This window comes from Telmatherina bonti (assembly GCF_933228915.1).
Source record: "Telmatherina bonti genome assembly, chromosome: 6".
Lineage (NCBI taxonomy): Eukaryota > Metazoa > Chordata > Actinopteri > Atheriniformes > Telmatherinidae > Telmatherina > Telmatherina bonti.
The window spans coordinates 41,031,296-41,058,447 of NC_136624.1; the positions used below are offsets into that span (position 1 = coordinate 41,031,296).

At 49.2% G+C, this 27,152-nt stretch overlaps 1 protein-coding gene across 5 annotated transcripts in view; it reads left to right on the plus strand.

The window, feature by feature from the left end:
* The window catches only part of ndrg3a (ndrg family member 3a), a 160,527-nt gene that overhangs the window by 13,272 nt on the left and 120,103 nt on the right, over window positions 1–27,152 (plus strand). For 3 of the 5 annotated variants that reach the window (XM_079241500.1, XM_079241504.1, XM_079241501.1), the window contains one exon: window positions 26,486–26,561. In XM_079241500.1, coding sequence (XP_079097626.1) covers window positions 26,505–26,561 — 57 coding nt within the window. In that variant the 5' untranslated portion in view covers window positions 26,486–26,504. Of the gene's footprint in view, window positions 1–11,625; window positions 11,674–23,954; window positions 24,213–26,485; window positions 26,562–27,152 lie in introns of those variants that run through there. The other 2 variants (XM_079241503.1, XM_079241502.1) reach the window with 2 other exon arrangements.

The window sequence follows — 27,152 nt, forward strand, 5'->3', positions numbered from 1 at the left end:
GTGTCTATGTTGCAATTAAAACTTAGTGGGGCAGGTGGTCGCCGGGGTCCATCGGAAAATGCCCCCTAGGGTTCCCGGGACCACCGACTTCACCCCCCCACCGTGCCCTATATGCTGTATGCATGATGTCGGGTGGTGGAAGAGGAGGGGGGCATGGGGAGGGGCACAACCAGGGGAGAAGGACTCCTCCCCTGGGCGACCAACTCCTCAGCTGGCCGCAGTAGGTGCCCCCACCTCACCGGGACAGCCCCAGGGCAGAAGGGCAAGCTCCGGCCCGCCAAGTGGAGCAGGAGACAGCACCCCGGTTGTCCCCCCATCCCCGGCGGCCCAGCGCCAGTACTCCAGGGGCCGGAGAGTCCCCGGCCCCCACCCAGACATCCATCCAGGTCCGGGGCCCGGCGCCACCAGCAACGCCAAGACTGCCGCCGACGGGAGGAGCCCCTCCGCCATGGACCCTATTCCTACCCCACCCATTCCCAACCATCCCCCCGTCCACCCCCTCCTCTGCTGCCACCCCCCCCCTCCTACACCGCCCCCCCCTCCCACGCCGCTCTCCTCCCCCCACCTCCTATGCGCTCCCCATGCCCCCACCCCCTCCCTCTACCAACCCGCACCAAACCCCATCCCTCTACGGACACATCACAATCCCCAGGGAACCCGCCAGGTACCATAGCAGCGCGACCCCGAGGGCATGCCCCAGGCGAGCAAGGCCCCCCAGGTCCAGGCCAGGCCCCCCCATCCCAGAGGGAGGAAGCCCCGAAACCCGGGGGCCCCGGCCCCCCCCGCAGCCCGCACAACAGCAACCCGGCCACCCAGCCCAGGCCAGCCCCCGACCGCCCCGAACTCCCGGCCCCCAAGCGACCCCAGCCTCCGGGCCACCAGAGCTCCAAGCCGGCCAGGCGAGCAGCACCCAAAGCAATGGCCCGCCCAGACCCCCGGCCCGAGAGCCGCCCCGCCCCAAGGACCCCAAGCCCCCCCCAATCCACCCCCCAGGGCCGCCAAGGTCCCAGCCCCCAGTCCTACTAAGTGATGTGATTAATCAGCAGGGTCCAGGGAGAGAGAGCATCGGCCGATTCATTTTTGATGGAAGCAGATGTGATCTGGAGACTTCTGTGTTCCAACAGGAGATTTTTGTAGTGATTAATACTTAGACTTCTTTTGGACTTCCAGTTTAATAGGATAGGTTTTTTTTGCTACACATCGGGCCGCAAGGATAGTGTGTGTGTTGTTGGGGTCCATGTTGATGTCACTAAGGTCTCCCAGTAAGCAAAGCTTGGGGCATGCAGGAATGCTGCATCTGAGCCATGTTGATAATTCCCCACAAACCTTATTCCAGACATTTTGAACAGGTGGACAGAGCCATAGAGCATGTAAATAATTATCTACTGCGTTACATGTGCACTGTGTGCAGATCTCTGAGTGATTTAGACCCATCTTGAACATTCTTTGTCCTGTGTAATGTGTTCTATGAAGGATTTTGTACTGGATGAGTTGTAGATTTGAACTGTCTGTCATATTAAAAGCATTTAGACATATTTGCAGCCAAGAAGGTTGACTGAGACTGATAGATAGGTCTGCCTCCCATTTGGAAGTTGGCAAGGAATTTCAATCATCTATTTTTGACATCGACCTGTATATTTTTGAAAGTAACTTTGGGCTACGAAGTTCCATAAATTCTGCTACTGTGGGAGGAAGTTCCAAGTCTATTTGATGAAGGGGGAATTTCCTAAGTATAATGGATTTGAGTTGCTGATATTCTAGAAATCTGCTACTATTAATTCCATATTGTGATGATAGAGTGTCAAAAGATAAAATTCTTCTGTTATGATAATATGCTCTAAATAATTAATTCCTTTATTAATCCATTGTTTAAAGTTGATCATATTTTTGTTTAGATGAATGTCAGGGTTGTTCCAGATAGGTGTGAGTTTACATGGGATTATTGATGAATTGTTTTTTTTAAGAAATTCCCACCAAGCTGTCAGAGAGGTGCTGATGTTGACGCTTTTGAAGCACTTTAACTTTTTTACACTGAAGCTGAAGAATGGAAGATTAGAGATTTCCACATTGTCACAGAATGTTTGTTCTAAGTCTATCCATGGTTCATCTAATGGACTCGGTTTAAGCCATTTTAAGATATATTGCAGCCTATTGGCTAAGAAATAATGTTGAAAGTTAGGCAAGTCTAAGCCTCCCTGATCTTTAGGTTTTTGTAAGGTTTTTAAACCAATCCGGGGTGGTTTATTCTTCCAGAGAAATTGGGAAGTGTATGATTCTAGTGATTTGAACCAGGTGGAGGGAGGTTTCATAGGAATCATGGAGAACAGGTAGTTGATTTTGGGTAGAACCATCATTTTTATCGTAGCAACTCTCCCCATAAGTGAAATGGGGAGTGACTTCCAGCAAGTGAGATCATCTTCTATTGTCTTAAGAAGGTTAGTGTAATTACATTTTATCAGTTCTGAGAGCCTGGGGGGAATATTTATGCCTAAGTATCTAATGTTACCTGATTGTAAATTAATGTTGGATGGATTTCGAAACCTACAGTTAATTGGTAGGACTGTGCTCTTAGACCAATTAATAGAGTAGTCAGATAGTGATGAGAATTTATTAATTAGTGAGATTGTTTCAGATAATGATGTTTGTGAGTTTTGGAGGAATAGTAAAATATCATCGGCATAAAGGCTTATTTTATGAATTATATTTTTGGACTGGATGCCAGCTAGTGGTTCAATACCTTTATTTCCGAACCTTTGGAACAACAAGGTGGTTTGGTTCTTGGGTTTGTGGAGCCATTTGGAGGCGACGCTCAGGGAATTTCCAAATATTAAGCAATATAAATATTAACTTAAGTTCAGTTGCCAGTGTGCTTGCTCAGGATGGGAGATTGAGTTGGACTCAACTCAATCTGTTGATTATGTTTTATGTTATAATCATCCCGATTCATTATGTTTTCCCCTCTGTCTGTAAAGCGTTTTGAGATGGCATTGCCGTGATTTGACGCTATATAAATAAAGTTGAATTGAATTGAAAGTGGTTATTACAAGGTAATCAATGAAGACAGTGTTTGATCACCTCTGGCTGTTTACGGTTATTCAGGTGTTTTGTTGTTATCAGTATATTATTTATAATGTTATGGAATATTGCTGTTATTAAGGATAACAATATATTGTTACTAATATTATTGATTGGAAGCTAATAAATAAATCTGAATGATTTTAGGGACGAGTTGGGATCATTTAGGCTTGTTCTTCCTCCTGCTCAGCCTGCAGGTAACAGACCAGCTGGGATTTGTGGGAGGAAGAACAGACTGAGGTGAGTCTGAGGTTTATTATTGATTATTAGCAGACCTGTTAGAAGTTGATATTAATCTGCAGCAGACCTAAACTCTGTCACTGAGTTTGTTTCTTCCAGCTGTGCGTGAACCCTCCTCTGTTCCGTCTCATGTTAATGAGTTGCATTTTCAATCAGCTGTAAAAGGAGAGTTGTGTGAATGAGATCGTTGTTGTGTTCTTGCCGGTCACAGAGCGCTGACGGACCTCGTCATTCCTTCTCGGGCCAGTTTGGCTCCTGACACACTTGCTTCAAGTAAAAGCAGACATGTTTTTTGGCACATTTTTTCCTTCAAGCTTCTTCATAACGAAGATGACTTTTTACTGGCTGGCAGAAAAGACACGTGCGTTGATGTCGGCAGAATCTTGTGGTTCCAGCAGTGGCAGTACTGCCCAGTGCACAACGAGGTCCGGACCACCGACACATTTTACCATAGTCTGATTTGAATCTTGAGCAAATCGCCTCCTCATCAGACTCACCGTGAGTCTTCTGGATGTTTCTCCACATTGTCCTGCACATCCATACTGTTATAAACAATATGGATGATATGGAGATAAACAGGAAAACACTGCAGTGAGAGACTTTTTTTTTTTTTTTTTTTTTTTTGTCTTGTATATACACTCACACATACAGTATATACATATACATATATACATACATACATACATACATACATACATACATACATACATACATACATACAGATAGATAGATAGATAGATAGATATACATACATACAGACATATACATACATACATACATACATACATATGTACACACACATACCCACCCACACACATAAATATATATACACCCACACAAGCCAACTCTAGATTCATGATCCCTTTGGAGAACAAAACCATTGACAATCATGAGGACCAGAAACTAGCAAGTTAAATCAGAAAGACAGAAAGGGAGCTTCCTGCTGTTAATGAATAAACTTGCTGGATGACTGTGATACATGCAGAACATTCATGCAGAACATTTAGAGTGGAACGTGTTCAGAGAAGAGAGATCATGCCAATGTGACCCCGCCCGCCCACGGCCAGAGGCAGGCCAGGAGAACCCAGAGACCCGGGTAACCGACAGTCACCCCCAGGCACAGACCCCAACCCCCCCACTCCGGAGCCAGCCATGCATCCGCCCAGGAGGTGGCGAAGGAGGTCCCCAACCAGAGTCCCCCGCAGTCAGGGGGAACAGGCCCCAGCAGGCCCAGGCCGGCAAGGGCCGATCCCGCCGGGCACCGGCCACCTAGGGCAGACAGAGCGCAGGCCCCAGGGCCCCAAGAGCCCAAGAACAGCCCCCCGCCCCCGCAGACAGAGGGCACAGCCCACACCGACGGAGGACCAGGATCCCCAGACCACCACCTAGTGGCAGCCAGGTCGAACCCCAGTGCACCAGCTGCGCTCCCCGGGTACAGGACACCACCCCCCCACCACCAAACCACACACACATATACATGCACACCCTCCCTCCCCCAACACACACTCCCCTCTCAGCCCCCATCCAGACACCCCTCCGCAATCCACACACATCTCCCATCACATACACAACCCCACCCCCCCTCTACTCACTCACCCATACCAAGTCACACAAACCCCAACCCACCCCGCCCCCCCACACGCTCACCCCCCGCCACCCCCTCCCTCTACTTCTACCCAACCACACATGCCCCACCAAACACCCCTCCACCACCCACAGCCCCCCCACAGACACCCTCACTCCTCCAACACAGGCACACCCCATTACATACAACCCACCCACCAACATACCCCTCCACACACACACACACACACACATCTACTCATCCGCACACATCCCTATCCCCTCACCCACCTATATCCCCAACCCTAATCCCCCCCCCCCCCCCCAAACCATCCCACCATCCATCTGTAACCCCATACACCCACTCCCACACATCCTCACCTCACCCCTCCATCATGTCCCATGTGACATGTCCCAGAGGGGGCAGAGGACAGGATGGCCCCGATCAGGGCCCCCATAATTACCGCCCACCACTCCCAGCGTCCCCCCCACCACCCCACAGATGCAGCTGACCCAGCACCCCCCCAGGGCCGGCGACAACCCTCCTACAGCCAGGCCAGCCCAGACTCAGGTCTAATGGATGGCACTCTTCCCCCCCCCCCCCGTACCCCCCCCCCCCCAGTAAAGCCCCGAGAATTGGGGCATGAGAAGACCCTATCGCCCCTGCCTCCCCCCCCCCCCCCCCGCTTATGACTGATTGTGAAGTATGTATTAGTTGCAATTAAAATTGAGGGAAGTGCCACGCGGTGTTGGGAGAGGGACCACCTAAGCAGCCCCGCCCACCATACACCGCATGCCCCCCCCCTAATCATGTGAGTCGTCAGTGTTTTGGTGTTTTGATGTCTAAGTGTAATTAAAACTGGGAGGTGAGCCGAGGCTGGGTGCAGCGATCAAGACCACCTTGATGGCCTTTCTCACCACCCAGCGCCACGTGCACACCTCCCAATACCCTGCCTGTGTGTGATGGGGAGCGGGGAGGAAGAGGGGTCGAGGGATTTAAGTCTGGAGGTGAGCCGCCAGCGGCACTGGGCATGCCCCCCACTCCCAGGGCCCCCCAAGTACCAGGACAAGCCAGGGGCAGCCGTCCCCGTAACCAGAGCCTTCGGCGACTCTAACCAGAGAGCCCCCCCCCCCCCCCGACCCAAGAGGGGACCAACCCACCACATGCAGAAGGGGGGCACGAGGACAGAGAAGAGGAGGGGCGGCAGAAGGGGAATCCCAGACCGATTGTCCACCGCCCCCTCACTCACAGAGGACACCCCCACCTGGGGACATGAAGTCCCCCCTTGTCCACACATCGGCACTTTCACACACATCCGCCACTGTCTCAGCACACACACCTACACCCACACACACACACACACATACAGGTCCACCCAGCCACACATTCAGCCCACCCTCAAAACCATCCTCCTGACCCCCACGTCACATCCAAATCTCCCCCCCCCCCCCCCCCATCCATCACATCTACACTTATCCACCAACCCACCACACACATGCACCACCCACTCCCCCCCCCCCACTCCCCCCCCCCCCCCCCACACACACACACACGCATTCATGCTTCGCCACGGCACTACCCCCCCCCCCCCCCCCCCCCCCCCCCCACACACACCCGTATACATGCACCACCGCCACTCCCCACATACACGCACCACCCCACTCCCCCACACACACGGCACTACCCCCCCCCCCCCCCACAGATACCACAACACCCCCCCACAAACACACACCCACGTACACCCGTATACATGCACCACCGCCACTCCCCCCCACACACGCATCCTCACACTTCCCTACCCACACATCCACACACCTATGTACCGCCACCAGTCCTCAACACACATCCACACTATCAAACACCCCCAACTCCCCAAGTCCCAGGGTCGCAACCAGGCACCAGAGCATGTACCTGCCGTAGCGGCAGGTCCAGGTCAGCCCAGCCCCCCCCCGGCACAAGCCGACCCCCCACCCCCAAGAGACAGGGGACAACCCCGGGCACCGGAGCCCGGGACCCCGCCCAGCCCACCCCACGGCGGCACAGGCGCCCGTTATGGAGTCAAGCCCGCCAACCCATCACCCACCAGCGACCCCGCCCCGCCGCTGCGCGGCAACTCCAGCCGCCGGCCCATCCAGGTCCACCGTAGGGCTAGAAACCTAGCCACCCCAGCAGTGGAGCAGTCAAAATCCCCCCCCAGGAGCCCACCACAGACCCACAGCCTCCAGAGACCCCCAACCGGCCACCAACCCCGAGCGCAATAAGGTCACATTCTCCCCCCATACTAAGTGATGGAGCTGATCACAGGGGACCAGAGGGAATAAAGTTCAGCTGACTGATCCCTTGAGGAGGCAGACATCATCTCCATACTGATGTGATCTAATAAGAGATTTCTGAACTGCTGGATACACAGACTTTGTTTGCTTTTCCAGTTTAGAAGGATAGTTTTCTTTGCGATACATAAACTGGTGAGGATTAAGTTTGCAGAATTAAATTCTATGTTAATTTCACCCAAGTAACCCAGTAGGCCCAGTTTGGGGTTTGTAGGGATGTTACATTTGAACCAGTCTGACAGATCTTTACATACCTGAAACCAGAATTCCTGGACAGGTGGGCAAGACCACAAAGCATGGTAGTAGCTGTCAGTCGTGTTGCCAGTGCAGTGTGGACAGATGTTTGGTTGTGACAGACCCATCCTGAACATCCTGTGTCCTGTATAATGAGTTCTATGCAGAATTTTAAATTGTATTAGTTGCATGTTTGAATTCTTAGTCATTGTAAATGTATCTGAACAGATTTGTGACCATTCATTTTGGTCAAAGTTACTGGATAAGTCTGCTTCCCATTTAGAAGTTGGGAGACATATGGAATCGTCTAGCTTTGATAGTAATCTATATATTTTGGATAACAGTTTCGGGGCATTGAGATTTAAGAATTCTGCAGCCCTGATAGGTAGCTGCAAGTTTAATTGATCAGGGGTGTATTTCTTACCTGTAATAGATTTAAGTTGGTGGTATTCTAAGAATTTTGTGCTGCTGATTTCATATCGTGAAGTAATTATATCAAAAGGGAGAAAGTTCCCATTTTCTATTAAATGTTCTAACTGTTTTATTCCTTTATTCTTCCACTGAGGGAAGTTTATCATTTTCCGGTTTTGCTGGATGTCGGGATTGTTCCAAATAGGTGTAAGTTTGCATGGAACAAGCAAGGACTTGGTTAGTTTAAGAAATTCCCACCAGGCCATTAGTGAGGAGCTGATATTAATGCTTTTAAAGCATTTTTGGCGTTTGACAGCTGTGCTGATAAATGGCAGGTCTGAAATTGCCATATCCTCACACATAGCTTCTTCTATATTAAGCCATGGTTCATCTAGATAGCTAGGTTTAAGCCATTTAGAGATGTATTGTAGTCTGCTGCTTATAAAGTAATTCTGGAAATTAGTCTAAGCCACCGCTATCTTTAGTCTTCTGGAGTGTTTTTAGACTAATCCGTGGTGGTTTGTCTTTCCAGAGAAATCTAGTAACATTAGAGTCCAGTGATTTAAACCAGGTGGAGGGAGGTTTAATGGGGATCATTGAATACAGATAATTGATTTTAGGTAGAATCATCATTTTTATAGTGGCAACTCTTCCCATTAGTGATATGGGTAAAGATTTCCACCATGTGAGATCGTCCTCAACTGTTTTTAGTAGAGGGACATAATTTAGCTTTATAAGGTCTGACAGTCTAGGTGAGATGTTTATTCCCAAGTATCTAATATCTCCTGACTGTAAAGCAGTGTCAGGAGTTTTATGGAAGGAACAGTTGATGGGTAGAACGGTGGTTTTAGACCAATTAATGGAATATTCAGAAATTGATGAGAATTTATTGATGAGTGCGATTGTCTGACAGATGGATGATTGTGAATTTTGAAGGAAAAGTAATACATCATCAGCATAAAGACTGGTCTTATGCTCCATATTTCTACAGTTAATGTCTTTAATGTCTTTGTTTTGTCTAATGCTAGCTGCTAAGGGTTCAATAAAGATTGCAAAAAGTGAGGGGGAGAGTGGACAGCCTTGTCTGGTGCAGGCGCATAAAGCAGAAGGTCGGCAACTGAGGATCAATCCGTAGAACGCTGGAACAAAACTAGACATAGGCCTGATTATTATCTGGCAGAAAAGGAGGGATTGGAGGGAGCTTAAGTAGGCAGTGAGAGAAAAGGAAACCAGGTGAACTGAATGAGGTAGCAGAGGCAATTAGGAAGCCAGCAGGTGGATCGAGTAATCAATGATGAGCGCCAGGAGATCAGGGTGGCAAAAACATGACAATTTATTCCATCCAGATCATGGAGGATATTTCCTCTTGAATCTTTAACAGAGGAGATGGTTGTTTTCTCCTTGTTTGCTTTTAATTGATTTGCGAGAAATCTTCCAGATTTGTTGCTATGTTCAAAATTCTCTAAGTGAAGTCTTTGTAGCAAAAACTGGGTTTTTTGGTTAATTATTTCATTCAGCTCTAGTTTAGCCTTTCTTATGTGATTCAGCACTTGCTCTTCTGGAGAAGCCTTGTAGGCATCTTCTAGTGATTTTATTTTAAGCTCTAGTTCAGATATTTTTGAACTCTCCTTCTTTTTCTTATGTGATGAAAATGAAATTATTTTCCCTCTCATTTCCTGCCTCCCAAAGAACACATGCTGATGTTCCTGGTATGTCATTGTTTTCTATATACAAAGACCACTCCCGTTTGAAGTAACTGATAAAATCAGGATCTTTAAGTAATGATGTATTAAATCTCCATTTGCTATAAGATGGTTTAGATTTCTTATTAATTAGGGTAAATGATACTGGTGCGTGATCACTGATAGTGATGGAATGGATTTTAGTTTCTGAGATATTGTTCATCATAGAGTGAGAGACTTTTCTAAACTCATGACAGTGCATGCATGAGTTCAGTCTTTGTCTCCAGTTACTCTTTTATAATCTTATTTTTATAACTGCAGCACAAAACTTATCGTTTCAACAAGAGCATTATGTAATTTAGAAATTTTTTGGGGGTTTTTAGTTAAGTTTCCTGACGTCTAAGGGCTTTGATGAGAGAAATGTGCTGCATAGACGAGGATTTCCTGCAGGAAGCAGGATGAAAGTCAGGAGGCGGCGCTCGCCAGACACACGAAGATGTAATGAAGCTGCCGAGGATTCGCATCAACAGAACCGTCTGCTGACCGTCGGCCCTTCAGGCTGGAAGCGAGAACTCTTTACAGGAATTAGCCCGAAAACTCAGACCTGTAGACGCTAACGGCTGCGTGCAGACCACAGACTGTATATAAAAGATGGGCGGAGCCTCCGTGACGTCACCCGTAGGTTTCTGAAGAGCTGAATTGAAGCTCGGTGGGCGGTTCCTACCATCACCATCTTGGCAGGGGCATGCGTGTCGTCTCGCCCAGAAAATACAAATATGGGCAAAGAGGTGGAGCTGAGAGGGGGGGCTGTGAGCGTCATGGTGGATGATTGACATCGAGCGAACTCCGAGCTTTCTGAAGCTAAGAGCTAACCAGCTAACGGAGGTAAGCAGGCTAAAGCTAAGTCACGTTCTTAACCGGCTAAAAGCCGCGGTTGTTCTACGTTCTTCTGACTTGAAGTGGGAGATTGGTTACATGTCAATCAAAAGGACACACCCCTAAATATGCCGAACTTCAAGAATAGATTACATTGAAACGGACAAGTTAGAAAAAATTCACTCCCCCCACAGTTGTCATGAAGGTAAACCTGACCTATTAAACCGAAAATGGATTTTTGTAGCAGGCTGTAAACATGTTTATTTCTGCTTATTCTGCCATAAACATGTTTATTTCTGCTGTAAACATGTTTATTTCTGCTGTAAAAATGTTTATTTCCGCTGTAAACATGTTCATATGCGGTCTATGGTGCAGACGCTAACAGTCTGCAGACGCTAACCTGTGTGTTCTGGTATAATCAGGTGAACTGATTTAGACATCTACTGGGGCTTCTTGTTGACCAGTAAAGGCTCCATGTTTTGAATCTTATCATCCTGAGAGCGTGAATGTAGACCGGTTCCATCCAGTCCTGGAACCGTGGCGGTTTGGCTGTTCACATTGCTGCTCTGTCCCGTTACTGTGGAGCTCCATTAAAGGTTTGTTGGGTCCATGTCTCATGGACTTGGCTGGGCTTCCACGCAGACCTGTAACCACACACATTGGTTGTTCCAGATTCCCGAGTTAGGGTTAACCAGGGGAACGATGACGGATGTTGGGGTTAGGGTTAACCAGGGGAACGATGACGGATGTTGGGGTTAGGGTTAATCCTAACCCCAACATCCATCATCCCTCCCTGGTTTGTGTCGAGCCATCCAGCTTGGTGTCCATGAGAAACGGCCTCCACAGCTTTGGAGTCATAATTCCATAAAAAGCTTGTCAGTCTTTCCTCCGGCTGCTGCTGCGTCTATCTAACTGCACTGCATCTGTAATTTAAGATGAACTGAGTTTTAAAGAACTGCTGATGCTTGTGTTCTGGACGTGTTCTGGAGAACTTCTGAAATATCAGTTGAGCCAAGCTGAACAGAAACACATTTGTCTTTCTCCATGTTGCAGAGATCCATGAGATGAAAAGTGTCCTCACCAGAAACAAATGGCTTCAGACAAAGGTTTTATTTCAGTTTTTACAGGGACTCTTACCTACGGGGTCTCCCACCCCCTGACGGCAGGGCTGAGTCCGTCTCCATCTTCTTCATGCAGTGGCGCGGGGGGTGGAGAGGAAGAGCGCAGTTCGGGATGCAGACTGGACTTTGGACTTGAGGAGGTCCGTTTCCAACATTGTTCTCAACTGGTTTTTCTTCGGCTGCTTTTTATTGAGTGGTTTCTGCATTGTTGTCTTCCTGTTCCTCTTCTTCTCTGGTTTGTTCCTTTCTCTGGTAGTGTGTCAGCCGTGCTGCCCAACACTGCCTCCCATGGTTTCTGGTGCTATGTTGCTCCATTATCTGGAGAAGCAGACAGCCAAGCTCCTTGAAAACAGACCAAACGGCTGCCTGTCGGCGTATCTTCTGCTCGAACCTGACGGTCCAACGCCTCGTTTCAACAGCGGCTTTGACACAGGATAACTTGGCAGATTAGAGGTTTTATGGTTGTGTCCTCCCAGAACTCTTTCATGCTAGCAGAAGCGGCATTTCCATCCCCCCTGGACGGTTTTTCAGATGTTTTAATATCGAAGTATATCGCATACATGTTACCATCAACATGTCACCGGACGTGACCTGAGGAGTCATGTGACCAGATCCTTTCTGGTAAAGATGTCCAACAAACAGGAGAATTTACAGAAAATTAGAAAAGGAAAACATGGAAAAAGCTTTGAAAGGCAAAATCCTCTGAAGCAAGTAAAAAACTGGCCAAAAGACGGCATGAACCTCCGTTCTCGTCCCGCTGGCGAGACTTTATGAAGCTGAAAGCGTTTCAGTGAAAACCTGCAGATCACAACTGTTGTCGAAACAGTCAGTCTGTGTGTGTTAGTGTGTGTTAGTGTGTTACTGTGGGTCGGTGTGTGTTGGTGTGTTAGTGTGGGTTGTGTGTGTTAGTGTGGGTCGGTGTGTGTTAGTGTGGGTTGGTGTTTGTTGGTGTGGGTCGGTGTGTGTTAATGTGGGTTGGTGTGTGTTGGTGTGGGTCGGTGTATGTTAGTATGTGTTTGCATGGGTTGGTGTGTGTTGGTGTGTGTTAGTGTGGGTTGTGTGTGTTAGTGGGGGTCGGTGTGTGTTGGTGGGGGTCGGTGTGTGTTAGTGTGCGTTAGCATGGGTCAGTGTGTGTTGGTGTGTGTTAGCGTGGGTCGGTGTGTGTTAGTGTGGGTCGGTGTGTGGTGGTGTGTGTTGGTGTGGGTCGGTGTGTGTTAGCATGGGTCGGTGTGTGTTAGTGTGGATCGGTGTGTTAGTGTGTGTTAGCGTGGGTCAGTGTGTGGTGGTGTGTGTTAGTGTGGGTCGGTGTGTGTTAGTCTTGGTTAGTGTGGGACGGTGTGTGTTAGTGTGGGTCAGTGTGTGTTAGTGTGGGTTAGTGTGGGTCAGTGTGTGTTAGTGTGGGTCGGTGTGTGTTAGTGTGGGTTAGTGTGGGTTGGTGTGTGTTAGCGTGGGTTGGTATTTGTTGGTATGGGTCGGTGTGTGTTAGTGTGGGTCGGTGTGTGTTGGTGGGAGTCTGTGTGTGTTAGCGTGGGTCGGTGTGTGTTGGTGGGGATCGGTGTGTGTTAGTGTGGGTTGGTGTGTGTTAGCGTGGGTTAGTGTGTGTTAGTGTTTTATTGTGTGTTAGTGTGGGTCGGTGTTTGTTGGTGTGTGTTAGTGTGGGTCAGTGTGGGTCGGTGTGTGTTAGCGTGGGTCGGTGTGTGTTAGTTTTGGTCCGTGTGTGTTAGTGTGGGTCAGTGTGTGTTAGTGTGGGTCGGTGGGTTAGTGTGGGTCGGTGTGTGTTAGTGTGGGTTTGTGTGTGTCAGTGTTTTATTGTGTGTTAGTGTGGGTCAGTGTGTGTTAGCGTGTGTCGGTGTGTGTTGGCGTGGGTTTGTGTGTGTCAGTGTTTTATTGTGTGTTAGTGTGGGTCGGTGTGTGTTAGTGTGGGTTGGTGTTTGTTGGTGTGGGTCGGTGTTTGTTAGTTTGGGTTAGTGTGGGTTGTGTGTGTTAGTGTGGGTCGGTGTGTGTTAGTGTGGGTTAGTGTGGGTTGGTGTGTGTTAGCGTGGGTTGGTGTTTGTTGGTATGGGTCGGTGTGTGTTTCGGTGTGTGTTGGTGGGGGTCGGTGTGTGTTGGTGGGGGTCGGTGTGTGTTGGTGTGTGTTAGCGTGGGTCGGTGTGTGTTAGTGTGGGTCGGTGTGTGGTGGTGTGTGTTGGTGTGGGTCGGTGTGTGTTGGTGTGGGTCGGTGTGTGTTAGCATGGGTCGGTGTGTGTTAGTGTGGATCGGTGTGTTAGTGTGTGTTAGCGTGGGTCAGTGTGTGGTGGTGTGTGTTGGTGTGGGTCGGTGTGTGTTAGCATGGGTCGGTGTGTGTTAGTGTGGATCGGTGTGTTAGTGTGTGTTAGCGTGGGTCAGTGTGTGGTGGTGTGTGTTAGTCTTGGTTAGTGTGGGACGGTGTGTGTTAGTGTGGGTCGGTGTGTGTTAGTGTGGGTCGGTGTGTGTTGGTGGGGGTCGGTGTGTGTTAGTGTGGGTTGGTGTTTGTTGGTGTGGGTCGGTGTGTGTTGGTGTGGGTCGGTGTTTGTTAGTTTGGGTTAGTGTGGGTTGTGTGTGTTAATGTGGGTCGGTGTGTGTTAGTGTGGGTTGGTGTGCGTTAGCGTGGGTTGGTGTTTGTTGGTATGGGTCGGTGTGTGTTTCGGTGTGTGTTGGTGGGGGTCGGTGTGTGTTAGCATGGGTCAGTGTGTGTTGGTGTGTGTTAGCGTGGGTCGGTGTGTGTTAGTGTGTATTAGCGTGGGTCGGTGTGTGGTGGTGTGTGTTAGCGTGGGTCGGTGTGTGTTAGTGTGGGTCGGTGTGTGTTAGCGTGGGTCGGTGTGTGGTAGTGTGTGTTAGTGTGGGTCGGTGTGTGTTAGCGTGGGTCGGTGTGTTAGTGTGTTTTAGCGTGGGTCGGTGTGTGTTAGTGTGTGTTAGTGTTGGTCGGTGTGTGTTAGCATGGGTCGGTGTGTGTTTATGTGGGTCGGTGTGTGTTAGTGTGTGTTTGCGTAGGTCGTTGTGTGTTGATGTGTGTTAGTGTGGGTTGTGTGTGTTAGTGTGGGTCGGTGTGTGTTAGTGTGCGTTAGCATGGGTCAGTGTGTGTTGGTGTGTGTTAGCGTGGGTCGGTGTGTGTTAGTGTGTATTAGCGTGGGTCGGTGTGTGGTGGTGTGTGTTAGCGTGGGTCGGTGTGTGTTAGTGTGGGTCGGTGTGTGTTAGCGTGGGTCGGTGTGTGGTAGTGTGTGTTAGTGTGGGTCGGTGTGTGTTAGCGTGGGTCGGTGTGTTAGTGTGTTTTAGCGTGGGTCGGTGTGTGTTAGTGTGTGTTAGTGTTGGTCGGTGTGTGTTAGCATGGGTCGGTGTGTGTTTATGTGGGTCGGTGTGTTTTAGTGTGGTTTGTGTTTGTTGGTGTGGGTCTGTGTGTGTTAGTGGGGGTCGGTGTGTGTTGGTGGGGGTCGGTGTGTGTTGGTGGGGGTCGGTGTGTGTTAGCGTGGGTCGGTGTGTGTTGGTGGGGATCGGTGTGTGTTAGTGTGGGTTGGTGTGTGTTAGCGTGGGTTGGTGTGTGTTAGTGTTTTATTGTGTGTTAGTGTGGGTCGGTGTTTGTTGGTGGGGGTCGGTGTGTGTTCGTGTGTGTTAGCGTGTGTTTGTGTGTTAGCGTGTGTTAGTGTGGGTCGGTGTGTGTTAGCGTGGGTCGGTGTGTGTTAGTCTTGGTTAGTGTGGGACGGTGTGTGTTAGTGTGGGTCAGTGTGTGTTAGTGTGGGTTAGTGTGGGTCAGTGTGTGTTAGTGTGGGTCAGTGTGTGTTAGTGTGGGTTAGTGTGGGTCAGTGTGTGTTAGTGTGGGTCGGTGTGTGTTAGTGTGGGTTAGTGTGGGTTGGTGTGTGTTAGCGTGGGTTGGTATTTGTTGGTATGGGTCGGTGTGTGTTAGTGTGGGTCAGTGTGTGTTGGTGGGAGTCTGTGTGTGTTAGCGTGGGTCGGTGTGTGTTGGTGGGGATCGGTGTGTGTTAGTGTGGGTTGGTGTGTGTTAGCGTGGGTTAGTGTGTGTTAGTGTTTTATTGTGTGTTAGTGTGGGTCGGTGTTTGTTGGTGTGTGTTAGTGTGGGTCAGTGTGGGTCGGTGTGTGTTAGCGTGGGTCGGTGTGTGTTAGTTTTGGTCCGTGTGTGTTAGTGTGGGTCGGTGGGTTAGTGTGGGTCGGTGTGTGTTAGTGTGGGTTTGTGTGTGTCAGTGTTTTATTGTGTGTTAGTGTGGGTCAGTGTGTGTTAGCGTGTGTCGGTGTGTGTTGGCGTGGGTTTGTGTGTGTCAGTGTTTTATTGTGTGTTAGTGTGGGTCGGTGTGTGTTAGTGTGGGTTGGTGTTTGTTGGTGTGGGTCGGTGTGTGTTGGTGTGGGTCGGTGTTTGTTAGTTTGGGTTAGTGTGGGTTGTGTGTGTTAGTGTGGGTCGGTGTGTGTTAGTGTGGGTTAGTGTGGGTTGGTGTGTGTTGGTATGGGTCGGTGTGTGTTTCGGTGTGTGTTGGTGGGGGTCGGTGTGTGTTGGTGGGGGTCGGTGTGTGTTGGTGTGTGTTAGCGTGGGTCGGTGTGTGTTAGTGTGGGTCGGTGTGTGGTGGTGTGTGTTGGTGTGGGTCGGTGTGTGTTGGTGTGGGTCGGTGTGTGTTAGCATGGGTCGGTGTGTGTTAGTGTGGATCGGTGTGTTAGTGTGTGTTAGCGTGGGTCAGTGTGTGGTGGTGTGTGTTGGTGTGGGTCGGTGTGTGTTAGCATGGGTCGGTGTGTGTTAGTGTGGATCGGTGTGTTAGTGTGTGTTAGCGTGGGTCAGTGTGTGGTGGTGTGTGTTAGTCTTGGTTAGTGTGGGTCTGTGTGTGTTAGTGTGGGTCGGTGTGTGTTGGTGGGAGTCTGTGTGTGTTAGCGTGGGTCAGTGTGTGTTTGTGGGGATCGGTGTGTGTTAGTGTGGGTTGGTGTGTATTAGCGTGGGTTAGTGTGTGTTAGTGTTTTATTGTGTGTTAGTGTGGGTCGGTGTTTGTTGGTGGGGGTCGGTGTGTGTTAGTGTGTGTTAGCGTGTGTTGGTGTGTGTTGGTTGGGATCGGTGTGTGTTAGTGTGGGTCGGTGTGTGTTAGCGTGGGTTAGTGTGTGTTAGTGTGGGTGAGTGTGTGTTAGTGTGGGTTGGTGTTTGTTGGTGTGGGTCGGTGTGTGTTGGTGGGGGTCGGTGTGTGTTAGCGTGGGTCGGTGTGTGTTGGTGGGGATCGGTGTGTGTTAGTGTGGGTTGGTGTGTGTTAGCGTGGGTTGGTGTGTGTTAGTGTTTTATTGTGTGTTAGTGTGGGTCGGTGTTTGTTGGTGGGGGTCGGTGTGTGTTCGTGTGTGTTAGCGTGTGTTTGTGTGTTAGCGTGTGTTAGTGTGGGTCGGTGTGTGTTAGCGTGGGTCGGTGTGTGTTAGTGTGGGTCGGTGTGTGTTAGTGTGGGTCGGTGTGTGTTAGTGTTGGTCGGTGTGTGTTAGCATGGGTCGGTGTGTTTTAGTGTGGTTTGTGTTTGTTGGTGTGGGTCTGTGTGTGTTAGTGTGGGTCGGTGTGTGTTGGTGGGAGTCTGTGTGTGTTAGCGTGGGTCAGTGTGTGTTTGTGGGGATCGGTGTGTGTTAGTGTGGGTTGGTGTGTATTAGCGTGGGTTAGTGTGTGTTAGTGTTTTATTGTGTGTTAGTGTGGGTCGGTGTTTGTTGGTGGGGGTCGGTGTGTGTTAGTGTGTGTTAGCGTGTGTTGGTGTGTGTTGGTTGGGATCGGTGTGTGTTAGTGTGGGTCGGTGTGTGTTAGCGTGGGTTAGTGTGTGTTAGTGTGGGTGAGTGTGTGTTGGCGTGGGTCGGTGTGTGGTGGCGTGGGTTTGTGTGTGTTAGTGTTTTATTGTGTGTTAGTGTGGGTCAGTGATTGTTGGTGGGGGTCGGTGTGTGTGTTCGTGTGTGTTAGCGTGTGTTGGTGGGGATCGGTGTGTGTTAGCGTGGGGTCGGTGAATGTTAGTGTGGGTTGGTGTGTGTTATTGTGTGTTAGTGTGGGTCGGTGTGTGTTAGTGTGGGTTGGTGTTTGTTGGTGTGGGTCGGTGTGTGTTGGTGTGGGTCGGTGTTTGTTAGTTTGGGTTAGTGTGGGTTGTGTGTGTTAATGTGGGTCGGTGTGTGTTAGTGTTGGTTGGTGTGTGTTAGTGTGGGTTGGTGTGTGTTAGCGTGGGTCGGTGTGTGTTAGTGTGGGTTGGGTGTGTTAATGTGGGTAGGTGTGTGTTAGTGTGGGTTGGTGTGTGTTAGTGTTTTATTGTGTGTTAGTGTGTGTTAGCGTGGGTCGGTGTGTGGTGGCGTGGGTTTGTGTGTGTTAGTGTTTTATTGTGTGTTAGTGTGGGTCAGTGTTTGTTGGTGGGGTCGGTGTGTGTTAGTGTGTGTTAGCGTGTGTTGGTGGGGATCGGTGTGTGTTAGTGTGGGTCGGTGTGTGTTAGCGTGGGTTAGTTTGTGTTAGTGTGGGTCGGTGTGTGTTAGCGTGGGGTCGGTGTGTGTTAGTGTGGGTTGGGTGTGTTAATGTGGGTAGGTGTGTGTTAGTGTGGGTTGGTGTGTGTTAGTGTTTTATTGTGTGTTAGTGAGTGTTAGCGTGGGTCGGTGTGTGGTGGCGTGGGTTTGTGTGTGTTAGTGTTTTATTGTGTGTTAGTGTGGGTCAGTGTTTGTTGGTGGGGTCGGTGTGTGTTAGTGTGTGTTAGCGTGTGTTGGTGGGGATCGGTGTGTGTTAGTGTGGGTCGGTGTGTGTTAGCGTGGGTTAGTTTGTGTTAGTGTGGGTCGGTGTGTGTTAGCGTGGGGTCGGTGCGTTAGTGTGGGTTGGTGTGTGTTGTGTGTTAGTGTGGGTCGGTGTGTGTTAGTATGGGTTGGTGTGTGTTAGTTTGGGTTAGGGTGGGTCGGTGTGTGTTAGCCTGGGTTGGTGTGTGTTAGCGTGGGTCGGTGTGTGTTAGTGTGGGTTGGTGTGTGTTAGTGTGGGTCGGTGTGTGTTAGTGTGGGTCGGTGTGTGTTAGTTTGGGTTAGTGTGGGTCGGTGTGTGTTAGCGTGGGTCGGTGTGTGTTAGTGTGGGTTGGTGTGTGTTAGCGTGGGTCGGTGTGTGTTAGTGTGGGTTGGTGTGTGTTATTGTGTGTTAGTGTGGGTCGGTGTGTGTTAGTGTGGGTCGGTGTGTGTTAGTTTTGGTTAGTGTGGGTCGGTGTGTGTTAGTCTGGGTTAGTGTGGGTCGGTGTGTGTTAGTCTGGGTTAGTGTGGGTCGGTGTGTGTTAGTCTGGGTTGGTGGGGGTCGGTGTGTGTTGGTGGGGGTCGGTGTGTGTTAGCGTGGGTCGGTGTGTGTTGGTGGGGATCGGTGTGTGTTAGTGTGGGTTAGTGTGGGTCGGTGTGTGTTGGTGTGGGTCGGTGTGTGTTGGTGGGGATCGGTGTGTGTTAGTGTGGTCTAGTCTGGGTCGGTGTGTGTTAGTGTGGTCTAGTGTGGGTCGATGTGTGTTAGTGTGGGTCGGTGTGTGTTAGTGTGTGTTAGTTTGGGTCGGTGTGTGTTAGTGTGGGACGATGTTTTTTGGTGGGGGTCGGTGTGTGTTAGCGTGGGTCGGTGTGTTTTGGTGGGGATCGGTGTGTGTTAGCGTGGGTTAGTGTGGGTCAGTGTGTGTTAGCGTGGGTCGGTGTCTGGTGGCGTGGGTTTGTGTGTGTTAGTGTTTTATTGTGGGTCGGTGTTTGTTGGTGGGGGTCGGTGTGTGTTAGCGTGTGTTGGTGGGGATCGGTGTGTGTTAGTGTGGGTCGGTGTGTGTTAGCGTGGGTTAGTGTGTGTTAGTGTGGGTCGGTGTGTGTTAGCGTGGGTTAGTGTGTGTTAGTGTGGGTCGGTGTGTGTTAGTGTGGGTCGGTGTGTGTTAGTGTGTGTTAGCGTGTGTTGGTGGGGATCGGTGTGTGTTAGTGTGGGTCGGTGTGTGTTAGCGTGGGTTAGTGTGTGTTAGTGTGGGTCGGTGTGTGTTGGTGTGTGTTAGTGTGTGTTAGTGTGGGTCGGTGTGTGTTAGCGTGGGTTAGTGTGTGTTAGCGTGGGTTAGTGTGTGTTAGTGTGGGTCGGTGTGTGTTAGCGTGGGTTATTGTGTGTTAGTGTGGGTCGGTGTGTGTTAGCGTGGGTTAGTGTGTGTTAGTGTGGGTCGGTGTGTGTTAGCGTGGGTTAGTGTGGGTCGGTGTGTGTTGGTGTGTGTTAGTGTGTGTTAGCGTGTGTTGGTGGGGATCGGTGTGTGTTAGTGTGGGTCGGTGTGTGTTAGCGTGGGTCGGTGTAACTTCCCAGCGGTTGACAAGGACACGGTCGACCTCCACCGCCGGTATGTGCAGGCTGAGGCGCCTCTGTGTTTGTCTGGGAGATTGATTGGTCGGTGATCGATGGCTGTTGGTGGAGGCGAACCTTCGGCTCTCCAGGACCCGCAGACTGATGTCCGGTCTGTCTCCCAGCGCCAGGAGTTTCCACGCAGCTCTTTCTGTGTGTCATACATGTTTCTGTCACTCATCCTGCCGTGTGGCTGGTGGGAAGGTGAGCGACACACTGCTGCTCTGGACCAGTGATGTATTCCTCCACCCATCACCGGAACAACCCAAGGTCACACAGATACCAGCCGGACTGTCGGCGTGCACGCGGCGCCATCCATGCAGCTGGGGAAGAAAACACATGAGGAAGAACCAGACTAGAATCTCTGCACCTCATGGGGAAGATTAGAACGGTCTCTACGGTGTCAGCATCAGGAACACGTGGTGGTGGTGGGTGGGGCCTCCCGAAAACACGCCTCGGGTTGGTCACAGCCATGTAGGGGGGAGAGACCGGCTGGGGCAGTGAGTCACAGGGAGGCGTGTCTGTCGTGTGTGTGTGTGTGTGTGTGTGTGTGTGTGTGTGTGTGTGTGTGTGTGTGTGTGTGTGTGTGGATCAACGTGTCGGTTTACATTGATTTATGTTTTTAAGTGTGTTGGGGGAGCCGTCCCCAAATACAGCCTGACTTTTTGGCAGGTTGATCAGGGCAGTTGCTGCTATGTGCCAGTTAGCATCTTTGCTAATGAAGCATGTTTTTAAACACACACACACACGCGCACACACACACACAGGGCGAACCACCTACTAATCAGATGCAAATGTACTTTTCATTAAACAAGTGAAACATCCATTTGAGCGCGACGTGACGTGGTAAGAAGTAATGTGAGCCGCATCAGGCTGATGCTGTGTTGCATGCTGGGAATGCAGCATGTCCTCCCCTACATGAACCTCCTCTCGTCAGGTCAGAAACACAATCAGGTTTGATGCAGAAAGGAAGAGACGGAAGGAACAGGGATGTTGCTGGGACACATGAAGGCCTGAATGTTTATTTTGATTCATCCATAAAACCCTGCAGGGTTGATCTTCTGCTTTTAGGGTTTAAAAGCAGAAGATCCGATCTAAGTCATCCGTAATAGCAACATTTATCACACCGCAAAGAATAAAAGTTGTTTTCCACACGTTTAACAAGAGTCTTCAGTTTTATGGACAGCTGCAACTCAGAGGAAATATCGTTTAAATCGGTCGATATCCACTTGGATTGTGAGGACTAAGTATTCATCAGACGCTTTCAATCCCAGAGGTAAAAACATGATCAATGGCGTTGGAGGAAACCCTGGGATCCACTTAACATGGAAGCGTTGAGGAAGTGCTGCGGAGCAGGTACACCCTCTTTCACCTGCAGAGTTCAGAGCAGAACATCTGTCGCCATTCCCGTGAGGATTGGATAACCGTGCATCGCTGGCGTAGGTCGACTTAAATGGCTTTAAAGTGAAGAATAAAACAGCAAATAAAAAGCAGGACCAGCTCCACGCCTCACGCTGCTTTTTATTTCTTTATATCACGGATGTGTCGTGCCAAACAACAGGTAACAAAACGGCGCAGCGTTCCTCCAGGATATATGCATGTCTTCCACGGTGTGAAACCGTCTCGCTCCTACTGGCCTGGTGCCCCCGGCGATGAAGAATGTTGTTAATGAGTCAAACTTCTCCCGTCTACCTTCACTCCTTCATCCAGAGCTACCCTCCCTCTCCAGTTACGCTCCACCAGTGGAAGACGCCTAGCGTTACCATGACTACGTGGGACTGAAGCACCACCAGACTCTGTTCCTCTTTTGTTCCTCGATGGTGGAACGATCTGCCAAGCTCTGTCTTCTCTGCAGAGTCCTGATTTGCTTTAAGCTGCAGACTCAGCTGTTCAGTTCTGCTCTTAGTTTAACTTTATTTGTCAGAGGAGCTGGAGAACTTAGTCCGGTTATTTGCAACATTGTGTTATTAATTCTTTGTATTAAAACATTGGTGATATTATGGGATCAGGTGGGAGGAAAAAAGCCTGAAGCTTCATGGAAGGACCTGCATCCAACTGGACAGTCCACCAGTACCTTCCTACCATGTCCTCTACTGTTTGATTTCATGCTTGTGTTGTTCTCACTCATATGTAAGTCGCTTTGGAAAAAAGCTTCTAAATGACTGTAGAATAGAATAGAATAGAATAGAAGGAATAACACTCATTTCAGTGGTTGAAGAACAACAGAATTCTTTCTCTGGCCTATCATAGATATATATATGTGTATATATATCTATTATATATATATATATATATATATATATATATATATATATATATATGTGCATATATGCAGAGGATTTTAATATGTGGCAAAAATGTGAATAACTTGAGAAATTTACATGTTAGAATGACCAAAAGTCAGAGCACATATCTCGTGAATGAGCTGAACCATTTGATATTTGAATGGTTGAAGTGAGGCAAAAGGTGTCGGAGGAGTAGGAGCCAAACATTTTGGAGGAAAGACAATGGGGATGGGAACTTGATGAACCGGACACTACAAACTGGTGCAGAGCTCTGAAACCCTGTTGAAGCAGTTGTCAGCTCATTATGCAAAAACTGACCAATCGCAGAGCTGAACTTTTTCAATCTCCAATGCATGGTGGGTTTGAAAGGACTTTCATCCAATCACAAGGCTGAATTAATTTTTTTACAAAATGCTAAATATCTCAAAAATTACAAAGATTTGAAATGTCAAAAGTCTTAGCACACTTCTCCTAAAGGAGCTGCAGGGTTTGAGATGTGAATGGTTGAAGTGACCTGAACGGCGCAGGAGGAGTAGCGCGGCAAAGTTTGGCGGAACAATAAAAATGGCTGAACGGGATCTCAATAATGTGAATGCCCCATGGCCATTGGTATTACATACGCCTACGGTTGGACAGTATGTCTTAAGTCTTCATTGTTCAGTCTGACAGCAACAGGAACCATGAGTTCCTGCTCGGGGGGGAGGCTCATGGCTTAGACCTGAGCTTAGCCAGGACCTCCTGTCCCCCACATCCTGCACTGGGTCCAGAGGACATCCCAGTACGGAGCTGGACTTCTTCCTGTCCCTCTCTGTGATGCTGACCCCCCGTACAGGATGGCCGATGCCACCACAGGTTCATAGAAGGTCCTCAGGAGGGGTCCTTCCTTCCAGAGGACCTGAGTCTCCTCAGGAGGCAGAGTGATGACCCCCCCTGTACAGGACATCGGTGTTGTGAGTCCAGTTTTTTGTTCAGATGGACCCCCAGGTACCTGCATGAGTCTCTTCCCTGGTTGCCCACTGGGGGGGCAGTAGGGTGGCATCCTGCTCGTCTGTCTGAGACGTTGCTGACATTGCTGTGAAACCGGCCTGTTTCTCTCTGAAACAGCCTGGGACACGCCCCCCCCCCCCGTCACATGGCGCCTCCTTACAGCACCATGCGGAGAGATGCTGGAGAGCTGAGCTGGCCTTCCTGATGCTGATCCAGCATTGCAGACGTCTCGATGTGGACACCCCCCCCCCCCCGCTGGTAGGATGTTTCTGTCGTGTTTCAGTATCTGGGGGGCTGTCCCAGCTCAGAATAAACATCAGCAAGCAGCTGTCTCTATGGCAACAGCTGTGCATGCCAAACAGCAGAGCAGGCATGCAGAGAGCAGAAAGAGAAGAGAAATAATGCTGTTCTGAGGGGGGGGGGGGGCAACGCAAGGAGCTCACCCTGACCTCCATCTCCCATGAACACCTCCGTTTCCTGGCCAGCCAACTGCAATCAGAGCAACCTTTGCCTTCACCCCGATCTCTGTGGCAGCCTGAGGAAGTGTTGGATTGATCCGGCCAAGCACGCCTAGTATTTTCTGTCCAGCTTCAGCTGTCTAAATATTATTCCCTTCCAGCCTTGAGCCGGATTTGTCAGCAGGGATTTCACGGGGCATGTTTTCCCTCCTGGTCGCTGAGCGCTGACTACTTCCTGCACCGAACCTTTTCACTCTTTCTCCCGCTTGTTTTGAGTGATTGGAGGTGCTTTTCAGCAGCTGTCCAGGGGGGAAGGATCTGTTGCAGGAAGACACCTGGCTGCAGGAGAAACCTGACATGGTGGTGTAACGTCCTCATCTCTGGCTCCCCCCAATCCTCTGGCAGCTCATCACCAACCAACCTTGAAGGTCATCTGATCCCAGTAGCTCAAGATGGTTCTGGGGGAAAGGTGCCGACCCGGGAAGTAGTTGTTTTTGGTCTTTCATGCAGTTGTAATGAAAACTCCCACGTCAAGCCTGATTGGCTGGTTTGCCTCTGAGTTGTCAGCGTTGACCTTGAAGAGCTCAAAGGTTCCAGCTGCTGTTATTGGCAACACGAGCCGTGCTGCTGAGCAACGCCAGGTAATACCACACCTGTTCTCACCTTGTGCTGGGGGTAGGGGGAGGGGCAGGGGGGGGTGGGGGAGGGGCGGGGGGGGGTCTGTCAGTACGTGCAGAGACTAACAGACGTTTCCAGGAGTTGGATGTGTGTGTGTGTGTGTGTGTGTGCCGGAAGGGAGCTGGAATACTACCTGCTCCTTTCCAGCTGGTTTTAGATGACCTGCTGGAGGGCAGGAAAGGGTTGCGACACCTTGGCTGCCTTTCCGCTGACCCTAACATCCATTGGTGTTGGAATGACTTCCGGGTCTCGCTGATCCACTCCGACCTTTGTGGTCCTTGACCCGCCGATAGTCACAAACTTTTTCAGCTTCTCGACATATCCGTTGCTAGCCGTAGCATCACGTCAGAAAGCTCTTGGAAAAAGTTTTCGTTTCGTATCCTTTCCTCAGCAACCAAGCAAAGAAACTTCTCCAGCTCGGTGTTGGACCATTGCTTGTAACGAGACTTTAACAACTTGCGAGTTGGAGTCGCACTTCCAGTGATGTCGCTCTCTGACCTCTGATTGGCCGCGTGTAATGAAACACTTTTATTTATTTTGCAGGATCGTAGGAAGTCGGCAAATAATGAACACACAAACACTCTGCCCAATGATTAACTCAGCGTTTTATTAATCTTGCAGCACAAGAGTAAGCAACACATCGGTTAAGGCACTTTTCAGTTTCCAGCTCTTACCGTAACGCGGATAGGTTGGGGAGCCCACAACCCCGGTAGAGAGTGCCAAAACCAGCTGGGCGTCCTGATCAGATAGACCCGCAGCAGACTCCACCGAAGTCCGGGGCTTCCCCGCTTTAATACCCCTCATTCTGCAACATAACGTGGGAGCGCTAGGGAGGTGGCCAACCATCCCCACACACACACACACCATGAGACCATCACTTTTGTTGTTTCACACGCTCAGTTTACCTTCTTCAGTGATATAAGCAAGCAGCTCTGCAAAACAGGATTCTCTTCCCACAACACCATTGAATGAGGGCACACAACATCACCAATAAAGTTTATACTTCACCGCGCCCCTGACCAATAGTGGCATGCAGTCTGGCGACGTCACACACAACCCGATTCAGCTCGCTTAGAACCTGGGCTGAGGAGTGACACAAAAAGTACCAGTAAACGGGTAGAAAAGCCGCATGGAAAACCCTCCAAACCAAGCTGAGCCAAGTTGAGACGAGATGTTACTGATGGAAACGGTCGTTATTTACGATTATCCTTCCATTTTGTTGTCTGAGCAGAAAAACCTCCGTCTTTGTGACGTCACCAGAACTGACCGGGACCGGGTCTCCACCAGACGGCCAGTGGCGGCAAGAAGTTATTAAAAACTAATCCAGTACAATGCAGCTGGAAGAGCTGCAGCCAGAAACCTCGGCTGGGCATCTCTGAAAGGTTTCTGGGTGTGTGACCTTCAAGCTACAATAAAGCCAAAAAGAAGCTGAAAAATTAGCCGAACGGAATATCGGAACGTTGTGGGTTAGTGGAGGGAATACTTCCACGACCTCCTCAGTCCTACCAACACGTCCTCCGATGAGGAAGCAGAGCTGGGGGACTCGGACGTGGACTCTCCTATCTCCGGGGCTGAAGTGGTTAACAAGCTTCTTGCTGGCAGGGTCCGGGTGGGGTGGAAGAGGTTCCTTCAGGCTCTGGATGCTGTGGGTGTGTCCTGACTGACACGTCCCTGCAGCATCATGTGGGGACGGTGCCTCTGGACTGGCAGACTGGGGTGGGGGTCCCCCTCCTCAAGAAGGGGGGGACCCCACGACGGAGTGAAGGGTGCTCTTCTAGGTGCAGCCGAGGTGTCGAGGGGATCCCGTCTGGTGGCTTCAGGAGTGGCTCTCTGCTCCACCTGGCTGTCAAGGAAGCATGTTTTCATGTGTGGGTGGATCCATGTGCAGCCGTGATGCTACATGTGTCCTGTCTTCTTCTGTGGTGCTTTTAAGGCATTACTGATCCCAAATGCTGCTCTCGCTTCATTCAAAGCTGCGGCCACCATTTTAAAGCTTGTTCAGAGACACCGTAGGCAGCTGGTGGATATAAATGCTTCATTCTAAGAATAAAAACATAAATTTCCTCATGAAGTGATTTGAGACCAACAGAAACAGTTTTAAAAATGATTTATTAGTTTTTTGTTCCACACTGAACCGTTAAATCGTTAAGGAAGTGATACAGACTGATTACTATCTATAGCTTTGCCTACGCACCTTTGACTTATTAATCCTGATTTAAATCTTTCTTTCTGGTAGATCAGTGACAGACAGGAAGATGGATGAACTGCAGGATGTACAGCTGACTGAGATCAAGCCTCTGCTGACCAATAAGGTGAGTTGTGGCAAGAACTGGATCAGAGCAATCTGCAAAGACTGCAGAAAACATGTCTGCATGATCACAGTACATGTATGTAGAGAAGGGCATTTTGTCATACCTATACACACACACACACACACACACACACACACACACATATATATATATATGTATATATATATATACATATATATATATATATGTATATGTATGTATATGTATGTATGTATGTATATATGTATATATGTGTATATATGTATATATATGTATATATATGTATATATATATATGTATATGTATATATATGTATATATATATGTATATGTGTATATATATGTATATATATATGTATATGTGTATATATATGTATATATATATGTATATGTGTATATATATGTATGTATATATGTATATATATATGTATGTATATATGTATATATATGTATGTATATATGTATATATATATGTATATGTGTGTATATATGTATATGTGTGTATATATGTATATATATGTGTGTATATATGTATATATATGTATGTATATATGTATATATGTGTATATATATGTATATATGTGTATATATATGTATATATGTGTATATATGT